The sequence below is a fragment of the Propithecus coquereli genome, unplaced genomic scaffold (genome assembly GCF_000956105.1).
Source record: "Propithecus coquereli isolate 6110/MARCELLA unplaced genomic scaffold, Pcoq_1.0 Scaffold3, whole genome shotgun sequence".
In the NCBI taxonomy this organism is placed as follows: domain Eukaryota; kingdom Metazoa; phylum Chordata; class Mammalia; order Primates; family Indriidae; genus Propithecus; species Propithecus coquereli.
Window position 1 is genome coordinate 9,585,709 of NW_012148618.1, and position 24,454 is coordinate 9,610,162.

At 34.4% G+C, this 24,454-nt stretch overlaps 1 protein-coding gene across 1 annotated transcript in view; it reads left to right on the forward strand.

Annotated features, from left to right (window-relative positions):
- Nucleotides 1-18,770, forward strand: part of SPRED1 (sprouty-related, EVH1 domain containing 1) — a 99,405-nt gene extending 80,635 nt beyond the window's left edge. The window contains exons 5-7 of the mRNA XM_012649535.1: nucleotides 10,620-10,778; nucleotides 14,453-14,554; nucleotides 17,829-18,770. Coding sequence (XP_012504989.1) covers nucleotides 10,620-10,778; nucleotides 14,453-14,554; nucleotides 17,829-18,479 — 912 coding nt within the window. The 3' untranslated portion in view covers nucleotides 18,480-18,770. The remainder of the gene's footprint in view (nucleotides 1-10,619; nucleotides 10,779-14,452; nucleotides 14,555-17,828) is intronic.
- Nucleotides 18,771-24,454: the final 5,684 nt, after the last annotated feature.

The window sequence follows — 24,454 nt, forward strand, 5'->3', positions numbered from 1 at the left end:
TTACAACCACAAAGGAAAACTCTTAAATTTACCTTAGTACCATTTATTTCATGATGTGCCAAAATTTTAAAAGGTCATTCTTCTTTTGGAATAGATTGGAAGTTATAATATATTCTAATTTATTTATCCACTTCATTAGTAATAAAATACATCATATTAAGTTTCATAATTCACCTTATGGGTTTGGCATAAATAAACATTTTGAGGTTTTGAATGCAATCCAACTGTGATTTAAGGTAGTAGTTATTATCAGGTTTACTTTTTTGGAGATCATTTGCAAAGACAACTAATATAGTTTAAAAGAATAACCCATTATCTAAGTTTTTTTTAACCCAGAGGAAGTAATAATTGTTATATTTAGATGATAAATGTCTTGAAGGCACTAAATGTCATTGGAAATCTTCTCTGTTTTGAATACCCATTCATTCATTCAACAAATATTTGAGTACCTATTCTATGCCAATAACTGTGCTAGACGTTTGGTTATTTGTTAGTGGGCAGCTTTCTGTTTTCGGCAATTCATTGTCTTCATCAGTCATCATTAAGTCAACAGGAAGTTTACCGTTCTATTTCATATCTGTCTTTGAAGGGTTTCATCATTTGAATTTAAAATCCTATCTTGGTCATCTTTTGTCCTTGATATATTAATAGCTCTGATCACATACTTGGTACTCAAGCAAGGTTTTTGAGGAAAAATCTTAATAATTAGGTTTTTTTTAAAAAAAAAAAAAAACCTAACCAATATTAAGGTATGAATGTCCTTTTCATTTGTTTTTTTTGGACAATTTTATTGAGGCAATTAAGGTTTTGTGGGTTTTTTTTTTAAATGCTAGCTTATGCTTGTTTTAAGATCATTTTTAGTGTTGACAGCCAGAGTTGTCAGTTATAACATTTACAGCTCTTATTCAGATATGCTGAGTTAATAACAAAACCCACAGAACTCACCTCCCAACAGGTGTGGGGTTATAGGAGGAAAAGATCTTAGATACCATGCTTTTGGGCAGAAGAAATATGAAGTCTGACTGATCTGAAGTGAAAAGTTGTCATATTTTCTCCCTTGGCCATTGAGAGTAGTTGACTAATTTAATCTTTTGAAGGAGTAGATAATGTCACTTCTGAGCTAAAATGATTAAGAGACTGTGATTTACATTTATTATCTAAAGTAGTTTTGCTTTAGGCAGGGGGGCTATAAATTGTTCATGTACTGATTTTCGAAGGTGGTAATATTTTAACAAGGCTCTAACTCTGAAAACTAAGTTAATGGATTGGCTTTATTTAGCTAGTAACAAGTATTTTACCCTATCACAATTCTCTCTAGCACTATCCTACAATTAAGTTCCAAAAGCCCTGAAATAAATGAATGAGTATGTGTATGTATTTTTAGAGACAGGTACTCTGTCACCCAGACTGGAAGCCCTGATATGTTTTAGGTTGAGTTTTATTTATTATCCATATTAAGGGAGCAAAAAAACCTCTGTCTTTTGAATAAATGTTTTGTTTATTATTTAAATTTTTTCTTCACTTTCAGCCTAATACATCTTCATGTATTTGGATATTTAGAAAATTATAAAGGAAAAATCAGGAATCATTCATCTCTACCCAGAGATAACTGCTACCAATATTTTGGGTGCTTCTGCCTAGTCTGCTTGTATACAAATGCATACTTCCTTTTAAAAGCACCATTGGGATCATATTTTAAAATGTAGTCAGTGTAAATCTTCACCATTTTGATTATATTTTTGAGGGGATTTTTGTTTATAGTACTGGTGGTGGTGGTGATGTTCTTAGTTGAAATTTACATAGTATAAATCATAAAATTTGAACCTGCACAGTCTACCTTCAGAGTCTTTGATCTTAGCCATTATATTGTGTAGCTGTACTAGAATTTATTTAACTATTCACATGTGATTGAACATTTAATTTCCCACAGCCTTTCATATAAATTTTTGTTTGTGTCTTTGAGTGCAACCTTAAGATAAAAATCCTAGAAATAGGTTTACCATTTAAAGGGTTATTTGAAGATTTATATAGTTAGCAGAACTATGTAACTACTGCTTATTAACTCAGAAATAGATCTACAGACAGTAAGCAATCTCTGAAAACTTAACATTACATTAAGCCAAACTATTAATAACTCTTCATTAGAAAGGTAGTTTAGTTCTTGCGTAAGCCAAGATAGAGGACTTGTTTTCCTTTTCTACTGTTGCCAGGCAATCGTGTTTGGTACATTTTTCATATTCCTTCTATATTGTTTCATCACAGGTTACTATGTTCAAATTTCTTAAAGAAAATACTGTAAGCTGTTGAGGTTTTCAGACAAAGCTCATAGACAAATACAAAATTAAAAACTCAAGGCCTAGTTTATTTTTATCTTTAAACTAATCAAAAGTAACTAAAGAAATCTAATGAACAAAATAGGAGACAATTGTGGCCAAGTCTAAAATGAATTGCTACTTGAAGCACTACACCAAAATGTTAATGATTTTTTGGGCTTAAGGAATTATGAGTAATTTTTTCCTCCTTTTCTGTGCTTTCTAAGTTGGCATAATTTATGCATATAATTTTAAATACCAAAAGAATAGATGCTTTGGTAGCATTTTTAATATATGTAATTTTTAAATTAGTAAACTTTGTTTTTAGACTGGTTTTACGTTTATAGCAAAATTGAGTGGAAAGGACAGAGGGTTCTCATATACCCCATCACTACACATGCACAACTTCCCCTACTGTCATCATTTCCCAACAGAGGTACATTTGTTACAATCAGTAAACTTACACAGACATATCATTATCACCCAAAGTCCATAGTTTACCTTAGGGTTAATTCTTGGTGGCATGCATTCAATGAGTTTGACAAATGTATAATGACATGTATTCACCATTGTAGTATCAGTACAGTTTCATTGCCTTAAAAATCCTCTGAGCTCAGCCTATTCATCTCTACCTTCTCCCAGCCTCAGTAATCATTAATCTTTTTGCTATCTCCATAGTTTTGCCTTTTCCAGAATGTCATATAGTTGGAAACATAATATGTAGGTTTTTCAGATTGGCTTCTTTCGCTTACTAACATGCATTTCAGTTTCCTCCATGTTTTTTCATGGCTTGATAATTCAGTCTTTTTTAGAACTGAATAATATCCTATTGCCTGGATGTATCACAGTTTATTTGTCCACTCACCTACTGAAGGACATCTTGGTTGTTTCCAAGTTTTGGCAAATGTAAATGAAGTTTCTATAAATATTTTGTGTGGGCATAAGTGTTCAACTACTCTGGGTAATAACAAGGAATACTGTTGCTGTATCATATGGTAAGGGTATGTTTAGATTTGTAAGAAACGGCTAAAACTGTCTTCAGAAGTGGCTGTACCATTTTGCATTCCCCTCCGCAAAGAATGAGAATTCCTTTTGTTCTGTATCCAAGCCAGCATTTAGTGCTGTCATTGTTCTGGAGTTTTACCATTCTAATACTTGCGTAGTGGTACCATTGTTTTAATTCATAATTCTCTAAGTACATATGATATTGAACATCGTTTCATAACCTTTTTTGCCATCTGTATATCTTCTTTGATGAGGTGTCTGTTAAAGTCTTGGCCCATGTTTTAATTGGGTTGTTCATTTTCTTACGGTTGAGTTTTAAGAGTTCTTTGTATGTTTTGAAAAGTGGTTGTTTATAAGATGTGTCTTTTGCAAATATTTTCTCCCAGTCAGTGGCTTATCTTCTCATTCTCTTGACATTGTCTTTTAATATATATAATGCTAAAATATGAGAGTTCTTTACCAAAGGAAATTTCTAACTACTTCTATCATTTAATAAACCCATAGTACAATTATTAAAAGCTTCTCTTAATTGAATATAACCCAGCCACACATTTTTCAAACCTGTAATTTGTGATAAACAACTCTAAGAATGAAGTTCTGAAGCAGTATGTCAATATCCCTTTTTTCCACACTTGATTTATTTTTTTGTAATCATACATTTTAAAAGGATGACAGAACAAAATTAAATTTTCTCTGTCTCAGAATTACTAGTAGGAGAAAGCAAAGGGAGGGAGAAGCAAAGTCTGTTTTTATTTTCTCTAGAGCTGTCATCTGGCCTTATGTGCTGATTGAGAGCTACAGCTGGAATTATTTTATTGCTTTGTGCCGTATCCTTTTGCCTCCATGTGCAAAATTGCTATAGTACTCTCTGAAAAAGAAAAAGCTAAGTAATCTCTTAGCAACCATAGAATAATAATTATTATACCAGCAGCTGAGAGTAAAACAGACTTCCATTGTGCATTAATTATTGGCATGGGTTACTTTATAGATAAATACAGATGAGCCTATGCCAGCAAACAATACTAAAAGCATTGAATATGGGTGTACATAACTGCTGGAGATGTTTTTTTAAACCTAGAGATCATGCTAATGTATGTACAGTCTTTGTGCATTTCCTGTATTAAACTTTTCTGCTCTTATGGAAGATTTTTGGCATTTCCCACCTCCTATTTTTAAGTTATGTCCATGTTTCCATAGTGATTGTTACTTTTCAAGGATTATAATCCAGTAAAAATTATAGAAATTTGACTTAGCCTGAACACTTTTTGCTCAATTGTATCAAAATTGAGAAAATGTTTTGGTTATTAAAGGTCGAGCACCCCTAATTAGAAATGCTCCAAAATGTTTTGAGCACCAACTGGTCACTCAAGGGAAATGCTCAGATTCTGAATTTTTGGATTAGGGATGTTGAACCTGAGTATAAATAAATATTCCAAAATCTGAACAAATCTGAAACACTGTGGTCCCAAGCGTTTTGTGTAAGGTATACTCAACCTGTAATTTTAATTATGGAAATGGTATAGATATTTTTTTTTGGAAAATAACAAAATATTTTTCTTACTAGATTGGCAAAGATTGGTAAGTGATAAATAAGGCCCAGTGTGAGCAGAGATGTAAGGAAATGGTCCCTGTGTCGTAAATTACTAGGGGTTTTTTAGTTGATACATAAGTTTGCCTGAGGGTAGCTTCTTTAATATAATTGAGTGTATATGTATATGCTTTCTTCAACAACTCCATTTATGGAAATTAATCCTAGGGAAGTAATATTACAAGTGCACCAAGATGTATGTATGAGGAGATGCATTGCAATGTATATAACAGAAATTTGGAAATAATCTAAATGCCCATAATTAGAGTATTGGCTAAGTAATATATTACATATGCAAACACTAGACTTTTTTGCAGCCATTTCAGGGGTAAATCCTTGTATAATGATGTAGGAAAAGGTCCATGGAATGTTATGAAGTGAAAAAAACACTGTATGGATAGACTGTTTATAATATAAATGGAATCAAATTATACATAATATATAAACATATGCATGCATTAGGAAGTTGGAAATGATACTTGTCAAATAGTAATAGGGGCTATTCCATTGGGGTGGGATTTTGGAATAATTTTTATTTTTTGTGTAATTTGAACTTTGAACAGTTATTAAAAGGTAATTTTTCTGTGAAGATTTGTTGTTTGAGCAGCTCTCTTTCTACATATTTTTCTATTATACCACAGTTACTCCTTAGGTGTGTATTAATGTTATCTGATTTGTGGATATTTGCATATCAGACTATGTTTGGGTTCTTAATGTGTGCCAGACATAGTTAGTTCTGAGCTCTAGGGATAAAACATGGGCAGAGTCCCTCCTTACAGGCTGTCTTAGTTTGCTCTGGCTGCTATAACAAAATGCCATAGACTGGGTAGCTTATAAACAACACATTTATTTCTCACAGTCAAGAATCAAGGCACCAGCAGATTCAGTGTCTGATGAGAGCCCACTTTCAAGTTCATAAATAGCACCTTCTGGCTGTGTCCTCACATGGCAGAAAGGACAAGACATATCTCTGGGGCCTCTTTTATAAGGGGACTAATCACACTTATGAAGGCTCCACATTCATAATCTGATCACAGCCCCACTGCCTAATACCATCATTGGTGATTAAGCTTCCACATATGAATTTTGAGGGGACACAAACATTCAGACCATAGGACTGGTTCATGGGAAAAATAAAAATAGAAGAATACTTAAACTATAGGGAGATGGATATATGTATTTTTAAGGAAATTCAAAGGAGAGAGTGATTAGTTTGGGAGTGAATCAACAAAAGCATTTTGATTTTGTGGCTGAGGGTAAGCATAAAGCAGGTTTTTTAGTGGAAAATTTGAAGAAAGCCATTGTGGGTAGAGGAAGTGACAGGTACCAAAAAATCAGAAGTATGAAATGTCAGATGGTAACAGAGAAACAAGCTTATCAATATTTTTGAAAGAAAAAGATGAGAATGAAAGAGTAGAATGAGCCATAGTTTCAAAGTATGTTGCCTTTTTTTTCTTTTGAAGTAATAGACTATGCATTCATTTGTTAGTTTTTAATTCTCAAACTTTGTTGTTCACCTAAGGGAAGCTATGTAATTTTTAGTAAGACTTCTATTATCATAGCAATTAATAGCATATACACATGTAAGAGTGAATATTATGAAAATGCCTACTCTTGGTAAGAGTATGGAATATTGTTTGTGGGTATGTGAATTGTTAAAACCACCTTGGAAAATCATTCTTAATATGTAAATGGGAACATATGTATATCCCATAACCCAGCATTTTCACACTTGGATGTGTACCAGAGAAACCCTTGTACATGCGTATCATGAGGCCTATATAGTATTGTTCATAGCAATATTTTTTGAAATAGCAAAAAGTTAGAACAACCCAGTCATCCATAGAGAATAGATGGATAAATTGTAGTGTTTTTATTCTAGCTCTTCCACTGAGTAACTTTTATTTTAGGCAAGTTACTTAATCCCTCTGAGCTTTAGTTTCTTCTTATGGAGTAGAAAGATAATAGTACTATCTACCTCAAAGGATTGTTGTGGGGATTAAATGAGTTACCCCATGCAAAGTATTTGGCACGACACCTGACACATAGAAAATGTTCAATATATTTTAGCTACCATTGCTACACAGAGGTGAAAATGGTTGAAATATTGCTATACATGTCAACACGAATAAACTTCAGTTAAAAAAACTGAACAAAAACAAATCTGTCGGCCAGGCACAGTGGCTCACGCCTGTAATCCTAGCACTCTGGGAGGCCGAGGCGGGCGGATTGTTTGAGCTCAGGAGTTCAAGATCAGCCTGAGCAAGAGCGAGACCCCGTCTCTACTAAAAATAGAAAGAAATTAATTGGACAACTAAAAATATATAGAAAAAAATTAGCCGGGCATGGTGGCGCATGCCTGTAGTCCCAGGTACTCGGGAGGCTGAGGCAGAAGGATCGCTTGAGCCCAGGAGTTTGAGGTTGCTGTGAGCTAGGCCGACGCCACGGCACTCTAGCCCAGGCAAAAAGAGTGAGAGTCTGTCTCAAAAAAACAAAAACAAATCTGTCCCATGCACGATGATATTAGTCAAAAAAAGCTCTGTAGCTAAATATTGTTTAGGGATGATACTTGTGTAGCAAAACTAAAGAAGACTAAAAAGATAGAAAAAAAATGACTTCAGGATAGTGTTTACCTGCTGGGTAACTAAATGGTAGTGGATATTAATATGGAGAAACAGAGAATTATTAGTTGTATTGGTATGTTCACTTTTCTTAAGTTGGGTCACAAGTGCTCACATTTGTTTTATTATTCTTTGTGTCATTACATATATAGAGAGACCTTTATATATAAAATATTTCCTTAGAAAACCCATGAGTCCCCTGGTTCTAGCCTCAGCTTCCTAGAACTATATCAGTGGTTTGGTGTGTATACTTCCTGGTATTTTAAAAATATAAATATAAATCTATCCATCCTTCTACCGGTTAGACTATTGGGATCATGCCATACTGACTGTTCTGCACTTAGCTATTTTCACTTAACAGTATCTTGTGAGTACTGCAAAATCTTTTTAATAGCTGCATGGAATTCTATCATATATATGTCATGATTTTTAAACCAATCCCCCTGCTGATGGAGTGATTCTTTTTTTCTTTTCTCTTTCTTTGTTAAAAATAGTGCTACTATGAGTGTGTGTGTGTGTGTGTGTGTGTGTGTGTGTGTGTGTGTGTGTGTCTGTGTCTATATATACAGTCAGTTTGTCAAAGTAGAATTGCTACATCAAAAGGTTTGGATTTTTTTTCAGAGGCATCGTCAAATTGCATCCTGACCAACAGTGCAAAAATTATTCCTATTTCTCCATACCCTTGCCAACATTGAGTATTATTAATTACCTATTTTTTACATCTTTCCTAGTTATTATATAATAATGGCATGATATTTGATATGCCTTTCATTGAATGAAGTTCAGCATATTTTCATATATTTATTGCCCATTTCTTTTTCTTACGAAATAAAATTGAACTTTATCTTTTAAGTTTGTGTTTCCAGAGTAGAGAGGGCCCATTCCTACGAACTGTGTAAATTAGGTATCTTATGCAAGGGTTCTTCAGGCAATATTGATTCTCTTCCCTGTCCTCTTGAGTATGTGCCCAGTCTCCCAACAAATCTTTGGTAATGGGAAACCTTAGAAGGGTTTTAAATAGAAAAAACAACAGATTTGCATGAGGAATGAGGGGATAAAGACTAGAAACAAGGAGATCACTTAGAAACTTACTGAAACAAGACAGGCAAAAAAAGATAATGAGAGCTTGCATTGGGACAGCAAATAGTGGATATTGAGAAGAGGAAATTAATTTGAAAAACTCAGAAGATTAGCTTGTTTAGAAAATTATTTTATTGACATAAAGAGATATTCTTCATGAGTCCAGAGGGGTTTGGGCAAGGGTATAGTATGTCTCAGTTCGTTATTTCAGATGAAGAGGAAAAAATGTATTTAAGCTAAAAAGTGATTGTATTGTATTTTAAAATATGATTTGGGTGGGGCCTGCCTCTCGTCCCAGCTACTCTGGATCCTAAGGCAGGAGGGTCACTTGAAGCCGGGAGCTTAAGGACAGCCTGGATAACATAGTGAGACCCCATCTCTTAAAAACAGAAAAAGAAAAAAATAGGAATAGAATTGTTGTTAAACTTGCATCATTCTAGCAATAATTATGTTCATTCATGGACATATGAATTAGTTGGAAAAAAATGTTTAGTCTCATTAAGAGTTACGCCTCCAACAAAATTTAAAGTAATACATTATGTTTCTGAAATGTATCAAAAGGGGTAAAGTATCAATATGTATGATAATTAGATTTTAAAATGATCATGTACAAGTAAACGAGCTTAAAAATTGGAAAATTACTCATACCATAAGAAGGAATGTTAATTCATTTTATTTTCTTCCAACCTTTTATCTTTTTAGGACTATGATAATACTGTAAATAAAATTTTATATACTGACTTTTTAAAACTAAACAGTTCCCACATGGTTGGGAACTCTTTCACAAAATACGATTCACAAGCCTAATTTCAAATGACCACACGATATTCCATTTAGTGAGCATATGATAATATACTTACCTGTTCCCTTATTATAACACATTTAGGTCATTTCTTCCTTTTCCAGTAATTTAGCATTAACTGTCACAACACATTAGGACAACTGTTATGAAAATTAGGTAAAAATGATTGGTTTTGACATAGTTAATTTTAAGTGACAGTAGATTCTCATTGCTTCTAAAAGTTTTAAAAGTTTCTCTACTCCTCTGATACAGTAATAGCTTTTAGTTTTCAGAATGTATTCACTTATATTATTATCTCACTAGATTCTTAGGACAATCCAGTGTCATAAAACAGCGTAAGTATTATAATTATTTTGTAATTGAGAAAACTGAATGCTAAAGAAATTAAATGGCAAAGGCTATTTTTTGTTCCAGAGCAAGAACTAGAACTTACATTTATAAATTTAAAATATCTTAGTCATTTTATGAATTTTATTGGTTAATTTTAGAAGTAACACCAACAAAATTTTTAAAATCTTTTTTTAGTTTAAAAAAGAAAACTTATAAAGATCTAAACTCATTAGCCCTATAGTGATTACTCTGAATTATTTTAGAATAAGCCAGCGAAAGTATTTTAGCCATTTTTACTTGGCTGTCAACATTTCTTCTCAAGTAAATGTACAAAAATGAGGAAAGAAATAGCAAATAGTTATCCTATTTCTTTAAAAAAACTAAATGAAATGAAACCCTTCTGAGACTTTCTGTTTTGTAGTGTGCTAAATTTTATTTCCTTGACATTTATTTCATAGAAATTATTGTTTATGACATTTTAAAAGCATATCTTTAGTGACTGTCAGTGATTATGTACCTAAGTCTCTTATACATAACTTAAATCCTTCTAAGTAATCAGCAAGTTCAGAATAATTTATTCATTCACTTATTCAACAAGTGTGTAGGCTACTGTTGTCTTCCTTCTTTCAATCCACTATATCAACAGCATTGTTCTTGGTATATACTTTTTTTTTTAACTTGCAAAATTGGAATTACTGATTTGTATTTTCTTTCTAATAACTTCTTCATTTTCTATGTACATGCATTACTTTTAGTATAGTTAAAAGGTTACTAGATATCTGTTTGGTATGGCATGGTTAGCCTTTGAATTCTTTATTTTCATTAAGAAAGGCCATTGTTTTTACTCTGGCAACTAATGAGTTGAGCGTTGTTCCCATTAGGCAACCGAAGTGGATACTTCCAGTTCTCTAGTGAAGGATCACCTTTTCCAGCAAGAGACAGTTGTTACCAGTGAGCCTTATAGAAGCTCAAATGTAAGACCTTCTCCCTTTGAAGATCTGAATGCCAGAAGAGTCTACATGCAAAGCCAAGCTAATCAGGTGAGAATATTTTTCATCATGTTATTTGTGTGTGTAGAAATTGGATGATGTGTTAAACAAGGATATTAAAACTATCTGCCCTTCACCATGCAAAATAAACAACAAAAAAAGCAAAACCAAGAGATTAGAATTTATAATGAATCAAATCCAGAGTAAGACAACAAACATACAGACCATAACGTCCTATATACAAACATCCTTGAAAAGAAAAAATAGTCTGAAACAAAAAACAGTGCCTATGTTTGAGACACCCATAGAGAATTGGCATTTAAATGCTAGCTTAGGTTTTTCTCTCCTTTAATGCTTAACAGGCATTGTCAGTGTTTGTCTTTGACTCATTTTAATGTCTCCATGTGCGATTTAAATCCTTTGGATAGATAGGTACAGTGTTTCAAAATGTTAATACACTCAGGTTTTAGTTAAGTTTTATAAGCCCGGAAGCCATTATAGCTCTTATTCTTAATTTCTCTTACTTTCAAGTTCCTGGTGGTCATTTCACTATAGACAAATAAGGCAGCATGTATCATTGAGCTCATGATCAAAGATTTATGACATATTTAATACACAGAAAGGAATATATGCACTGAACACTTGAGAAGCCACCAAAAACGTTAAAAAAAATATACCCCTTATCTATGCCCTTGCCTTCATCCTAGAGGTAACCATTACCTTGAATTTTATTTGTTTAACATTCTCATGCTCTTCTTGATAGTTTGCTACTTGTTTCTTTTTCTTCTGCCAGTGGATGTTTCAGTTGTTGTTAGGTTTTTGTCATTATTAGGCATACTGCCAGTACAAACTTTCTTGTCCCCATTTATTCACATACAAGAGTTTCCTTAGGGTAAGAGTGGGCTCTTGATGTTGATGTGCTAGAAAAGGCTCTTGAACGAATTAGACTATAGGATTGATGTGTGCCGTATGACCAAGGGGTGTGTATTGAAAATTCGAAGACTATAGAAATAATTGTGATTGTTCCTTTACAAATTGTTTTTGACTACATACTCTTAGATAACCTTGTTACTGAGTAATAAAATTCTCAGTGTCACTTCTCTGTGTATTCTAGGTACAGATCCTTTTTGAGTTTTATTTGTGGCCAGTATCTCCTAGTTTGTGATTGTTTTTTACTCTATGATATTTTGGTGAACAGACATTCTAAATTTTATTGCAATTGAATTTATCATTCTTCTCCTTGTATTGTTTTTACAAACTCTCTATATGTTTGGGTCTATTTCTGTTCTCTCTTCTGGTCTCTTGGTCTATTTGTCCTTGCACCAGTGCAATATTGTCTTCATTAAAATAGAATTACTATAGCTCCATAACAAGTCTTAGTATCTGTAGAGCAAGTGCCCTAACTTTGTTTTTCCTCTTGGCCTTCTTTTGGGGGGGATGGGGCAGGGGGCGGGGGCTGTTTCCCCTTAATCAGTTTGTTGAGTTTGATGAAAAATTCTTCTGTGGTTTATCTTTGAATTGGACTGAATCTATTTATTAGTTTGGAGGATAATTTAGTCTTATTCATGAATATAATATATCTCTTTATTTAGCTCTTTTTCTATATTTCTCAATAAAACTTCACACATTTTCTTTGTGAAAATATACATCTTTTATAGGATTATTCCTTTGTACCATTTAGTGTGTTGTCATAAGTGGAATCCTTTTAAAATTTAATTTGTGACCAACTTTTAAGAAATATCTCCTGTAGCTTTTTCAGCTGATAAATTCTCCTAAAGATTATAGCAATAGCACCAAATTCCCAGGGTGTTAAAAAGTGGTGATTAATTTGGGTGTATCTTATAACATCTGTGTAAGTAAGTATAAAAAGATCAACATTGTCCATTTGTCTTTTTACTTAGGGATCGTGTGAGAAAACTAATATTTATAGACTCTGTTGACTCAGGTAGTTTTCCAAAGTGTATATGTGTTTAAGTAGTGTATGTCTCTTTTCTGGGACAGTAAAATTGGGATAATAAGTGAAAAGGTGGACATTTTTACTTTTTAAAATAGATCTCAAGAATATATATTTAATATATAATTGAGGTTATTGTATTCTATCAGGAAAAAAATTTTTTCTCTCTACTTTTCCATAATGCTGTTCTGAGGTTTTTGGTTGGTTTTTTTGTTTTGTTTTGTTTTGTTACTTATCCAAATACTTAGCTCTCATTCTGTGTTTACATGAAGTGTCATTTCCTTTATGAAGCCTTCTCAGACCATTTAATCCATAGGAATTTATTCCCCTATTAATTTCCAAATTCTTACATAGTCTACCTATTAACATAGAAAACTATCCATAATGTATCATTAAGTGCAAAAACCAAGGGCACAATACAAAGCATCCGTTTTTAAAGATCCATATATTTGCTTGTGTGTGTGTGTGAGTTTTTTTTTTTTTTTAAAAGAGACGGGGTCTCACTCTGTCACCCTGGCTGGAGTGCAGTGGTATGATCATAGCTCACTGTAACCTCGAACTCCTGGGCTGAATTGATCCTCTGGCCTCAACCTCTTGAGTAGCTGAGAATACAGGTGCATACACCACCATGCCCAGCTCATTTTTAAATATTTTGTAGAAAGGTGGTCTCCTGTTGTCCAGGCTGTTTCCAGACTCCTGACCTCAAGCAATCCTCCCACCTCAGCCTCTGAAAGTGATGGATACCACCACGCCCAGCTAATTTTTTCTATTTTTTGTAGAGATGGGGGTCTCGCTTTTGTTCAGGCTGATCTCCAATTCCTGACCTCAAAGAGTCCTCCTGCCTTGGCCTTTCAAAGTGATGGATTACTGGCATGACCCACCACACCCAGCCTAAAATTTTTTAATGCTAGTTAACTTGTAGGACTGGGACTGAAGTTCTGAGATGAAGATTTTTTCTTTCCATGCTCTTGTACAGTTTGAAATTTTTGCCATGTACGTATATTACTTTTTATGTTCAGGGTTATAGTTTTATTACGTTGTAACAGTGAGATTTGGATCAAAATGCTACAGAAAAATAATCAAGAAGAAAACAAGATTGTCAAAATGTTGAAGCTAGATGATAAACGTGGGGATTCATTATATTATTCTCTTTTTGTGTATATTTGAAATTTTCATTATAAAATAAAAATTAAACTGATAAATTTTAACTATAATCTAGCTTTGAAATCAACTTTGCAATTAAAAAATCTAATAAATATATCAGGACACTAAATGTCCCTATAATTTTTTTAATCAAGATATAATCCATGTACCATTAAAAGGAATGTATAATTCGGTGGTTTTTAGTATATTCATGAGATTGTGCAACCATCACCAGTATTGAAACATTCCTAAAACATTGTTATCAACCAAAAAAAACCCCATACCAATTAGCAGTCAGTGCCCCTAGTCCCCTAGACACTGGCAACCACTGTTGTGACATGTATTCAGACTTTATTTCTTTTTGTGGTTGAGTAATATCCACTCTGTGGATCTTTGTTTACCCATTGGTTAGTTGATGTATATTTGGATTGTTTTTACTTTTTTGGCTATGTATTACTTGTTAAAGTTTAAACGTGTAAGAAAAGACCTGTTTTTTTTAAGGTGAGGGGATGATTCAATGCTTTTTATCAAAACCATTTTGAAAAACTTCACTACCAAGAGGTTATGAAGTTTTAGAATGTCCACTGTATATGGTTTCACTAAAAGTAAGAAATTGTTTGTATTTTAGATAACATTCAGTCAACCAGGCCTAGATATTCAGAGCAGAAGTATGGAATATGTACAGCGGCAAGTATCCAAGGAATGTGGAAGCCTAAAGTCCCAAAATAGGGTAAGTAATGTTAGTTTATCTTCTGATATGGTATATAACTAATTAGTATATAGGTGAAATTTTCCAGTCCTTCTAATTCTCCATATAGTTGAATTATACTAGAAAATTTTTCATTGTAAAAATTTTCTGCATATATGCTTATAAACTCTGTTACTTAAACTCCATCCAAACTTCTCATTTGAATCTAAGGGGTTGCACAGCTGTATTTTTCACCACATAGAACCAAAAGGAATTGTATATTGTTAATTTAAAGGACTGCATCCATCATCCTGCTTTTAGCCCAGACCTGGAATTTTTTAGCCCCAATTCTAGATATCTGGAGAATAGAAAGAAGTTTGCCCCCAACCTGGTTCAGGTGCTTACTTGTAAACTAGTCACTATGTTTAGGGACTGGAACTAGGAGATACAGATTTGCCTACCTTTATGATGACGGAAAGTTTCAAAAGACTTAATTTTGTTCCTTGGCCTCAAAGAGGTAATCTATCCAGAGGGATTAAAGGGGAGGGGGGCAGGGGAGTCATTTTTCAGAGACTTTCTGTATAACCAAGTTATAAATATATCTGTCCTTGTATTAATTTGCTAGGGCTCTCATAACAAAGTACCACAAATTGGGTGGCTTAAGAACAGAAATTTATTTTCTCACAGTTCTGGAGGCTGGAAGTTCAAAATCCAAGGTATCAGCAGGTTTGATTCTTCTGGGGCCTTTCTACTTGGCATGCAGATATCCACCTTTTCACCGTGTCCTCACATGGCCTTTGCTCTGCACATACGTCCCTGGTGTCTTTCTGTGTCCAAATTTCCTCTTATGAGAATACCAGCCAGATTGGATTCAGGTCTACCCTAAGGGCCACATTAGTCATCTCTTTTAGGGCCCTATCTCCAAATACAGTCATATTCTGAGGTACTGGGGGTTAGGCGTCAACATATGAATTTGAAGAGGACCCAGTTCAGCCCATAACGTTCTGCCCTCTGGCCGCAAAATTCCTGCCCTTCTCACATGCAAAATACATTTCACCATCATCCCAGTAGCCCCAGAGTCTTACCCTACTTCATCATTAATTAAATCCCAAATCTCATCTAAATATCATCTCTTAATCAAGTATGGGTGGGAGTTAGGGTATGATTCAGCTCGAGGCAAGATTTCCTCCCTAGCTGTGAACATGTGAAACCAGACAAGTTATTGGTTACAAAATACAGTGGTAGGAAAGGCTTTCAAAAGTGAGAAATTTAAATGAAGAAAGGTATTATGGGTCCCAAACAATTTCAAAACCTAACAGAGAAAATTCCATTGGATTTTAAGCCTTTAAAAAGATGTTATGATTTTTTAAGATTTTAGGATTATGAATAATCCTCTTTGGCTTAATGCTCTGTCCTCTGGGCCCACTGGAATGGTAGCCTCAGCCCCTCAGCCCTAGTTGTCAGCATCACCCCTGAGGCTCTGGCCCACTGAAACTCAGGAGTTGGGCCCACTCTTTGGAATTGAGGAGACAGCTTGCCTTCAGGTCATTCTTGCCTTGTTCTGCAGGATAACATGTGTTCACATCCACATAGCTTCCTTGGCCCATCCTGTAGAATTCTAGAAGTCTGATGGCCCTTCCTTCATTTTGTCCTTCCTCTGTTTCCTTCAGTCCAAGTTCGCAGCATTTCACGTTTTTTTGTTTTGTTTTGTTTTGTTTTTTTGAGACAGAGTCTGGCTCTGTTTCCCTGGCTAGAGTGCCATGGCGTCAGCCTAGCTCACAGTAACCTCAAACTCCTGGGCTCAAGCGATCCTCCTGCCGCAGCCTCCCGAGTAGCTGGGACTACAGACACAAGCCACCATGCCCAGTTAAGGGTTTTAAGAATTGTGTGCTAGAGACAGCGTTTTGCTATCTTCTAGGCTAGTCTCGGACTACTGAGCTCAAGCGATCCTTCCCCCTCTGCCTCTCGAAGTGCTAGGATTACAGGCGTGAGCCACCGCGCCCGGCCATTTTACGTTATCTTTTGATTGTCCGGCTACACCTAGGTGTTCTCTCTAGAACTGAGGTCCCCAACCCCTGGGGTTGCAGACCAGTACCAGCAGTCCCTGGCCTGTTATGAACTGGGCTGCAGAGTTGTGCCTTCCCGCCCCTCCATCTGTGGAAAAATTGTCTTCCATGAAACTTAGAAACCAGCCCACACAGCAGGAGGTGAGTGGCAGGCAAGCGAGCACAGCTTCAACTGTATTTGCAGCTGCTCACCGTGGCTCACTCGGATCACTGCCTGAGCTCCACCTCCCCACCACCCCCCCTTCATCCCACCCCATCTGTGGAAAAATTGTCTACTATGAAACTGGTCCTTGGTGCCAAAATGATTGGGGACCACTGCTCTAGAACATGCTTTCTCATTTTTTGCAATTTGGATAGACTGAGAATTTTCCAAATCTTTAAGTTTGGTTCTTTTTTGCTTAACTATTCCTTCTTCAATTTTTCTCTCTCTTCTCAAATTTTACTGTAGGCAGCAAAGAGAAAGTAGGCCACAGTTCAACACTTTGCTTAGAAAAATCTGCTAAATATCCAGGTTCATCACTCACAAGTTCTACCTTCCAAAAAGCACTGGAACACAACTTAGCTGAGTTCTTTACCACTTTATAACAGGGATCGCCTTTCTTCCAGTGTCCAATACGTGTTCCTTATTTCCATCTGAGACCATATCATAGACACCTTTAAAGTTCAGATTTCTACCAACAGTCTCCTCAAGGCTCATTCTAACATGCATCTCAAAACTCTCAGCCTCTACCCATTACCCAGTTCCTAAGCCACTTCCACATTTTTAGATATTTGTAACGGTGGCAACCCACTTCTTAGCAACAAAATCTGTATTTGTGAAGGCTCTGCAGAGAAACAGAACATATGTAGATAGGTAAGATAGATAGTTTTATAGTATTCTAAGGAATTGGTTCCTGTGATAATGGAGATACAAATCCAAAATCTGCAGGGTAGGCTGGCTGGAGACCCAGGAAAGAGTTGCCATCTCCAAAGGCAGCCTGCTAGCAGAATTCCTTCTTGCTCAGGGGGAGATCAGTCTTTGTTCTGTTAAGGCCTTCACCTGATTGATCGACTGAGGTCCACCCACATCACGGAATGTACTGTGCTTTCGGCCATAGTCCACCAATTGAAATGTTGATGTCATCCAAAAAACACATCATAGAAACATCCAAAATAATATTTGAACAAATATCTGGGCCCTGTGGCCCACCAAGGTGACACACAAAATTAACCATCATAGTCCTTATTGCAGTTTTCATTTCTTTCCTTAGGTCCCTTTGAAATCAATCAGACATGTCAGCTTTCAAGATGAGGATGAGATTGTCAGAATAAACCCTCGAGATATCTTAATACGTCGTTATGCAGACTACAGACATCCTGATATGTGGAAAAATGACTTGGAGAGAGATGATACTGACTCCAGTATTCACTTCCCTAAACCAGACAGTAAAAAATCAGACTATCTGTACTCTTGTGGGGATGAGACTAAGTTAAGTTCACTCAAAGACTCTGTGGTATTTAAGGCACAACCTTCCTCATTAAAATTTAAGAAGTCAAAACGAAGAAAAGAGGATGGTGAACGTTCTCGCTGTGTTTACTGCCAGGAGAGGTTTAATCATGAAGAAAATGGCAGGGGAAAATGTCAGGATGCTCCAGACCCTATTAAAAGATGCATATATCAAGTTAGTTGCATGCTCTGTGCAGAGAGCATGTTGTATCATTGTATGTCAGACTCAGAGGGAGATTTTTCTGATCCCTGTTCATGTGACACTAGTGATGACAAGTTCTGCTTACGATGGTTAGCCCTGGTAGCTTTGTCTTTCATTGTACCATGTATGTGCTGCTACGTCCCTTTGAGAATGTGCCATCGCTGTGGCGAGGCGTGTGGTTGCTGTGGTGGGAAACATAAAGCTGCTGGATGAAATGATCCAGCGCCAAAATGAGCTTAAAATCTTTGTTTCCAGGAATTAGCTAACTTGGATTTGTGGAAGCTTTTGGCAAGCAATATGGAATCTTGCCTGGTATCATTGGGGCCACACGTGGAGGAAGCAGAATTCGTCAGTTCTTGGCATTTCACAAATGCTAGCCATGCCTAACTTTTTCCCTTGAGTGCATGGCATGTTTTGTTACAGGTTGTAGTATTTGCAGAAGGAAACCATTTCTGGTTATTGGCTATAAAAAGTCAGCATAAAATATGATCCAACTAAAAGGGATTAATTTTTTGGCATTTTTGTATATTTATGCTTTAGGTGATGGGACTTTTAAAGGTTTGAATTTATTAGGACAAGAACTAAAAATAAAAGTGCACTAGGGAACAGTTGATTTCAATCTAAGAAAAGTTAACACTTGGAAATTATAAGAAGTAAAACAAGTGCAACTAAATCATTTATTAGTTGTTTTTTGAAAGCAGTTTTATGTATAAATAACAAATGTTTATATTTAACTAAATGTAAGGTACGAATTATTACATATTAAACTTTTCTTCCCCTTCCTAGTTCTGAAGTAGATATACATCTGTCTACTGTCACATTCCATATATTTTGAATATTTAACTCATCTAGTTAACGTTTTTATTCCATGTGAATGATTTGATATTTTCATCCTCATTTCTCTTTGGCTACAATTTATATTGAGTTATGTCTGTACATTCTGATAATCTAAAGTCCTTAAAAATATTCTAATAGCCTTGAGTGACCAACTTTTTTTAAAGCACAGATGTAATTGTCTAATGTTCTGATGGGAACGTAACACTTATTTTTATATAAAGAGAGACTGAGTAAACATAGAAAAAAGTGAGGTTTTTTAGTTGTTTGTTTTTTGTGGTATTCAACCAGCAAGTTGTTTTCTTTCAGAGTTTCCTCCTTCAAAAAATCATACTGCATTTACAAATGTTTTACAAGGCGAAAAGTGTAACTGGATAGTTATTGTAAAAGTTTCCTCTTGAGATCTCCATTTATCATTCTGCTAACCCAGAATATGTTCAGCTGTGTTACTAATTTTTTTAACTTAATCCTCAGTACTTATTATTTACATAGCAATGATAGCTTTTCTCAGTTGCATTTTATTTTTATTTAAACTGGCCAAAAGCAGAATTATTTTATGTTAAAATGTGTGCTAAACTGTCCTAGGAAAGTATTTAATCCAACATTGTGAGTGAAATACCTTGTACATATAAATTTATTTCTTTTGCAGAGCATTATATTACTGGATGTTTAATTTACAAAATAGTTGGATAAATGTTCCGACAAACTGTTTTAAGTACCTTGAGGTCATTTTTTTTTGTAAGTGTTACATTAAAACTCTAACCAAGGAAAGGGTTCTTTAAGAACATTCCCTTAGAGGGATAAAGTTGAGAAGTGTGCCTTTTTTTTTTTTTTTTTTTTTAATGGCTTGAAGTTGACGGTTCAGAGGTGATAAAAATTAAAATCACACTACCATTGGAAGCTAATTTTCTATGCAGGTTTTTAAATGTCATTTATGTATCATTCTTTTTATATATCACACTTAAGCCTGTGTTCCCTTTCTTCTTTTTGCGCCAGATCAAACTGAACAATGTATATAACACTGTCTGTAAAATACTTTTTTTTAAGAAAGCATTTATATTTATATGACAGCTTGAACTGACAACATTGTGTATATAGATCATCTTGAAGTATTATTTCACATTGAAAAGAAGAAAAATATATTGATAACTATAGATGTTATGAAGAAGAGGGTATTTCTAGTTTTGTACTAAAAATCAATTGGATGAACTAAATCCAAAACATGACATTGTAGCAGCGATTTTAAGTCTTATTTTTACTGTTTGTATATTTGAATGCTGCTACACCAGATGATCTTCATCCCTGAAGTTTTCAGCTAAACTTGGTTTCCTAGAATAGACTGTTAACTTTCAAAATTAGTTTTTATTGGTGAAATGGAAATATTGGTTTTCCTCGTGAAAGAATTTTGATATTTGTAAGTGCTGAGTTTGTAATTCAGGTTTGAGCAAGGTGTGAATAACTGAAGAAAATAACTTGCTGGCTATATAGGAAAATGCTGTGGAAGTGAACTGTGTATATACTTCTGGGAAGAACAAATTAATCATTTCTTCTGTTAAGCACTAATCAGTATAGTGCAACTCCTGGTTCTGTACTGTATTTTATATGCGACATATATGCTTTAATATTTTAATGTTTGTGCATTAATATTTTCAATTTGTTTAACCACTTTGCTGCTAAGATTTTGCCGTCCCATTCCCATTTTTTCCTTTACAATTTTAAATAAGTTTCTTCATTAAAAACTATGGTGACGAAATGGTTTTTATTTCACCTTGGATCTTTATAGTTAAAACACCCAGTCTCCAAATCAGTCTAGAAGACTAACTGGTGATATACTGTTACCTGAATCCCTGTGTGGAAATTTTCTCTTGAGTGAATTAGAATTCCTTTGTGAAAACAAATGGGTAGTTTAAGTCTCTGATTTTTAAACGTGTGTAGGTACATTCAGGAGGATTTTCTCATTCTCTCCACAAATTTGGCACTGCCTGCCAATTGGCTTTTCCTCTAAAACTTTTCTTTGTTTTTAATCTTAGCATAAGCAAATGGCTCAACAAAACTGCTTAAGTAATAGTAAATATTGAAGTTGAAATCATCTAGATGGCATAAGAAGAAAAACTTTGCTCTGATGAGCTCGTTTTTTTCAGAGTAATGATACTTCTGTCTTGAAAAGAGGAATTATTTGATTTGTGAAGAAATATGCGATGTGGAGCTTCAGCACCACCTACTGGATGATTTCCAGACCAGAAACACGAGATGGCAATAGGGATCTGACAGGGATCATCACTTACCACCAAAGGGCTATTTGAGTGGTGGCCACCTCCTACCAGCAAAACCAGGAGTAAGAAATATCTCAAAGGAACTTTAAAATGATTCTTTTCCCTAATGTATCTCATTGGCCCACTGAAAGATTTCAAGGACTTTTGTCTTACATATCCTGTTTTAAAATATTTATTGATATTTGGGACTGGCAATCAGTCTTAATGGATGTGGTGAGACATTTATAGAACCAGTTCCTTTAACTCTGAAAAACCATTACCAAAATGGTATTCTTATTTTTCCTCCCATTGCCAGTCAGGGAGAATTAAAAAAAACAAAAAAACCATAACCACCTGTATTTCATTTTGAATTTCAGAGAGAGTGTGTGTATGTTTCTGAGATAATGATGGGGCAGGGGTAAAATTTAAAGGGAAAGACTCGAAACTACCTATTTTCATTGGTTGTTCAGCAGTGCCTAAAATGAGCTTTTGAAATAATACAAATGCACTTTCAATTCATGTGTATAGTGCCATCTGATATCTTGGGTAAGTCTGGCTTTTTCTTTTTCCTCTCCCCTTCTCCCTTAATTGAATGGCACAGAGATGTTTCTTAATATCCACGTAAGTCTACAGAGTACAGGAAATATGTACTTCTAGATGGGCAAGGTAAAGAACTTTAAGGATATTTCTCTTGTTGAAATTTACTGTAGGTTTTGTGATTACACTTGGAAATATGTGTTTAAGATTGGATTTTTAGTTGTAGCCCAAAGGTGCATTCAGCAAGTGTAACATTTTTCTACATGAAGCTTAGAAAACTTTTGTTACCTGAAAACACAGATTCTTTACTTAGTATTCTCATTCTTGATTTGATCTCTATGATCACATTTTTAAGTATAAGAGAAAGCACTAGAAATTTGGATTATTGTTGCACTAAAAAAATTAAACTATAAATTATGATAATAGCACCATAAGGTGTTTCACAGTGAGTCAAACATTAAAAAAAAAGAATGTTTAAGAAAAGAAACACAACCTGAGGTAATTAATACAAACCAAAAACAAAACAAAAGGGCTTTAAGGTATTAAGGTACTGTTTGCCTAGCAGCCAGGTGGTTACAAAACTTTCATATGCTTTGGTACACTGATAAATGTTAGCCATTGTTCCTGAAAGCTTCTTAAATTGCATAAATTGTTAGTTTTGAAATTTTTCAAGAATAATCTAGTTGAAAAGCCTTTGTATGAAAAATACTCATAGATTTTTGTGAACCTTTCCAATGTGTAGTGTCATTTGCTTTCTATTCCTGATCTCAAAAGTGCCTCACTTGTATATTATTTCCATTAAAAGCTTGACTGCATTCTTTCTAATAAGCAATGAAAACTGTTTAACTCATGTCATGATGTATCTCCTCAGATATAGTTAACTAGCTTGATAGTTTTGAATACATATTGTAAATATGCATATATAAATTTGTAACCATTTTTGTTACATCATACCCATGTAATTGGACATATCAGATGATATCATAAGAATTTGTTTTAATGGCTTCCCCCCCACCCCATCCCAGAATTACCTAATTAAACCTATCATGAAATATTAAAGGACTTTTTCTTACTCTTCTAGAGCATATCAAGATATCACATAAGATATACTTGAGAAAGTCGTAAAAAATAGAAGCTTTTGATCATAATTTTTCATTCCATTCTTTAAAGGTATTTTTTTAACTGCAAATTTATGTATAGTTCATATTAATGGCTTATTTATTCATCTTTGATTATATTCAGATTTTTTTTTTTAGTCTTTTACCTAATACATTATATTTATTGGTTTGGTAACATGTTGCAGCTAAGTTGGGATTAAACACTTTAATTGATATGTGGCAAGTGCTTAACCCAAGACTACTACTGATTTTTTTTATTCTAATCAGTTTCACAGTTTCACTTAACTTGCATTATAAACAAAAATAATAACCTAAATGAAAAACTATTAGGATAGTACTCTAATTAAAAATCAGAGTGTATCTCAATACCAGAATAACTTTTGGATTACTACATTATAGTTGTGTTTATTTGAAAAACCGAGACATAACTATACCTTTACCATGAATTATGAAATACAGTCTTATATGCTTATTTACAGGTTTTCAGAAAGTTGCTTTATATTCTTCACATCAGGTTAATACCCACAAGTTAGCAGAACAGTTTTTACATCAGAGAAATTGAAACTAGGGTTCCTGCTTGGCCAATCAATATAATGCTATCCGCATAGTGCTCCTTAAAGAAAAAAAATCAATAGTATGAAAGCTATAGCCAATTCCTTTAAAATTAACTGCTCTAAGTTTTGCAGTTTTAACAAGATCTGAAATGATGGTTCAAAAAAATACATTCATAATAAAAGTCTTAACAATCATAGTTGAAATGGTGTTTTCTTTCATCACTTTTTGTTATGTAATGTATTTTATACGTAATCACTTTTAATCCTCAATTCTGTAATATAAGTATTATCCTCCTCATTTTACTAAGGAAGATATTTAGTATCTTCAAGATATTTAGTAGCTTCAAGAAGTTAAAAATTTCCAAGATCACTTAAAAGCCACCAGGATCTGAACAAAATTTGGTCTGACTCCAAAGCTCATGTTTTTGTTCCTGATGCAGTTTTGCCTTTCTAAGAGTTACAGATGTTCTTCGTAGAATAATCATATTCTGTTAAAATCAAATTCTATTTGTTATTTTAACCTGGAGTAATTTTATAAAGGAATAATTTCTTAATTCCTAGTCCTTTTTTTTTTATCTCTGAGCCCCCCTGTACATTCTACTAAGTTGTGGAGTACCATCCACATTATGGCATGGGAAATCCTTAAAATTGGGAGAATAAAACTGGGATAATGCTTCAAGGTACGTCAAATGTGAGCTGATCCAATGGGAAGCACTAAAAACGTACATAATCCAGTGTATGGTATTGTTCATTTTGTTCAATTGGTGGCATTTCCCCAGGGGATTCTTTTTCACCAAAGCAGCAGCAATACTTTCCCTTGAGGCAGTAGAAAACAATGCTCTCAAATCAAATGAGTCCTTTGTATATGGTCCTCTTCTCCCTGCCCTCCCCCA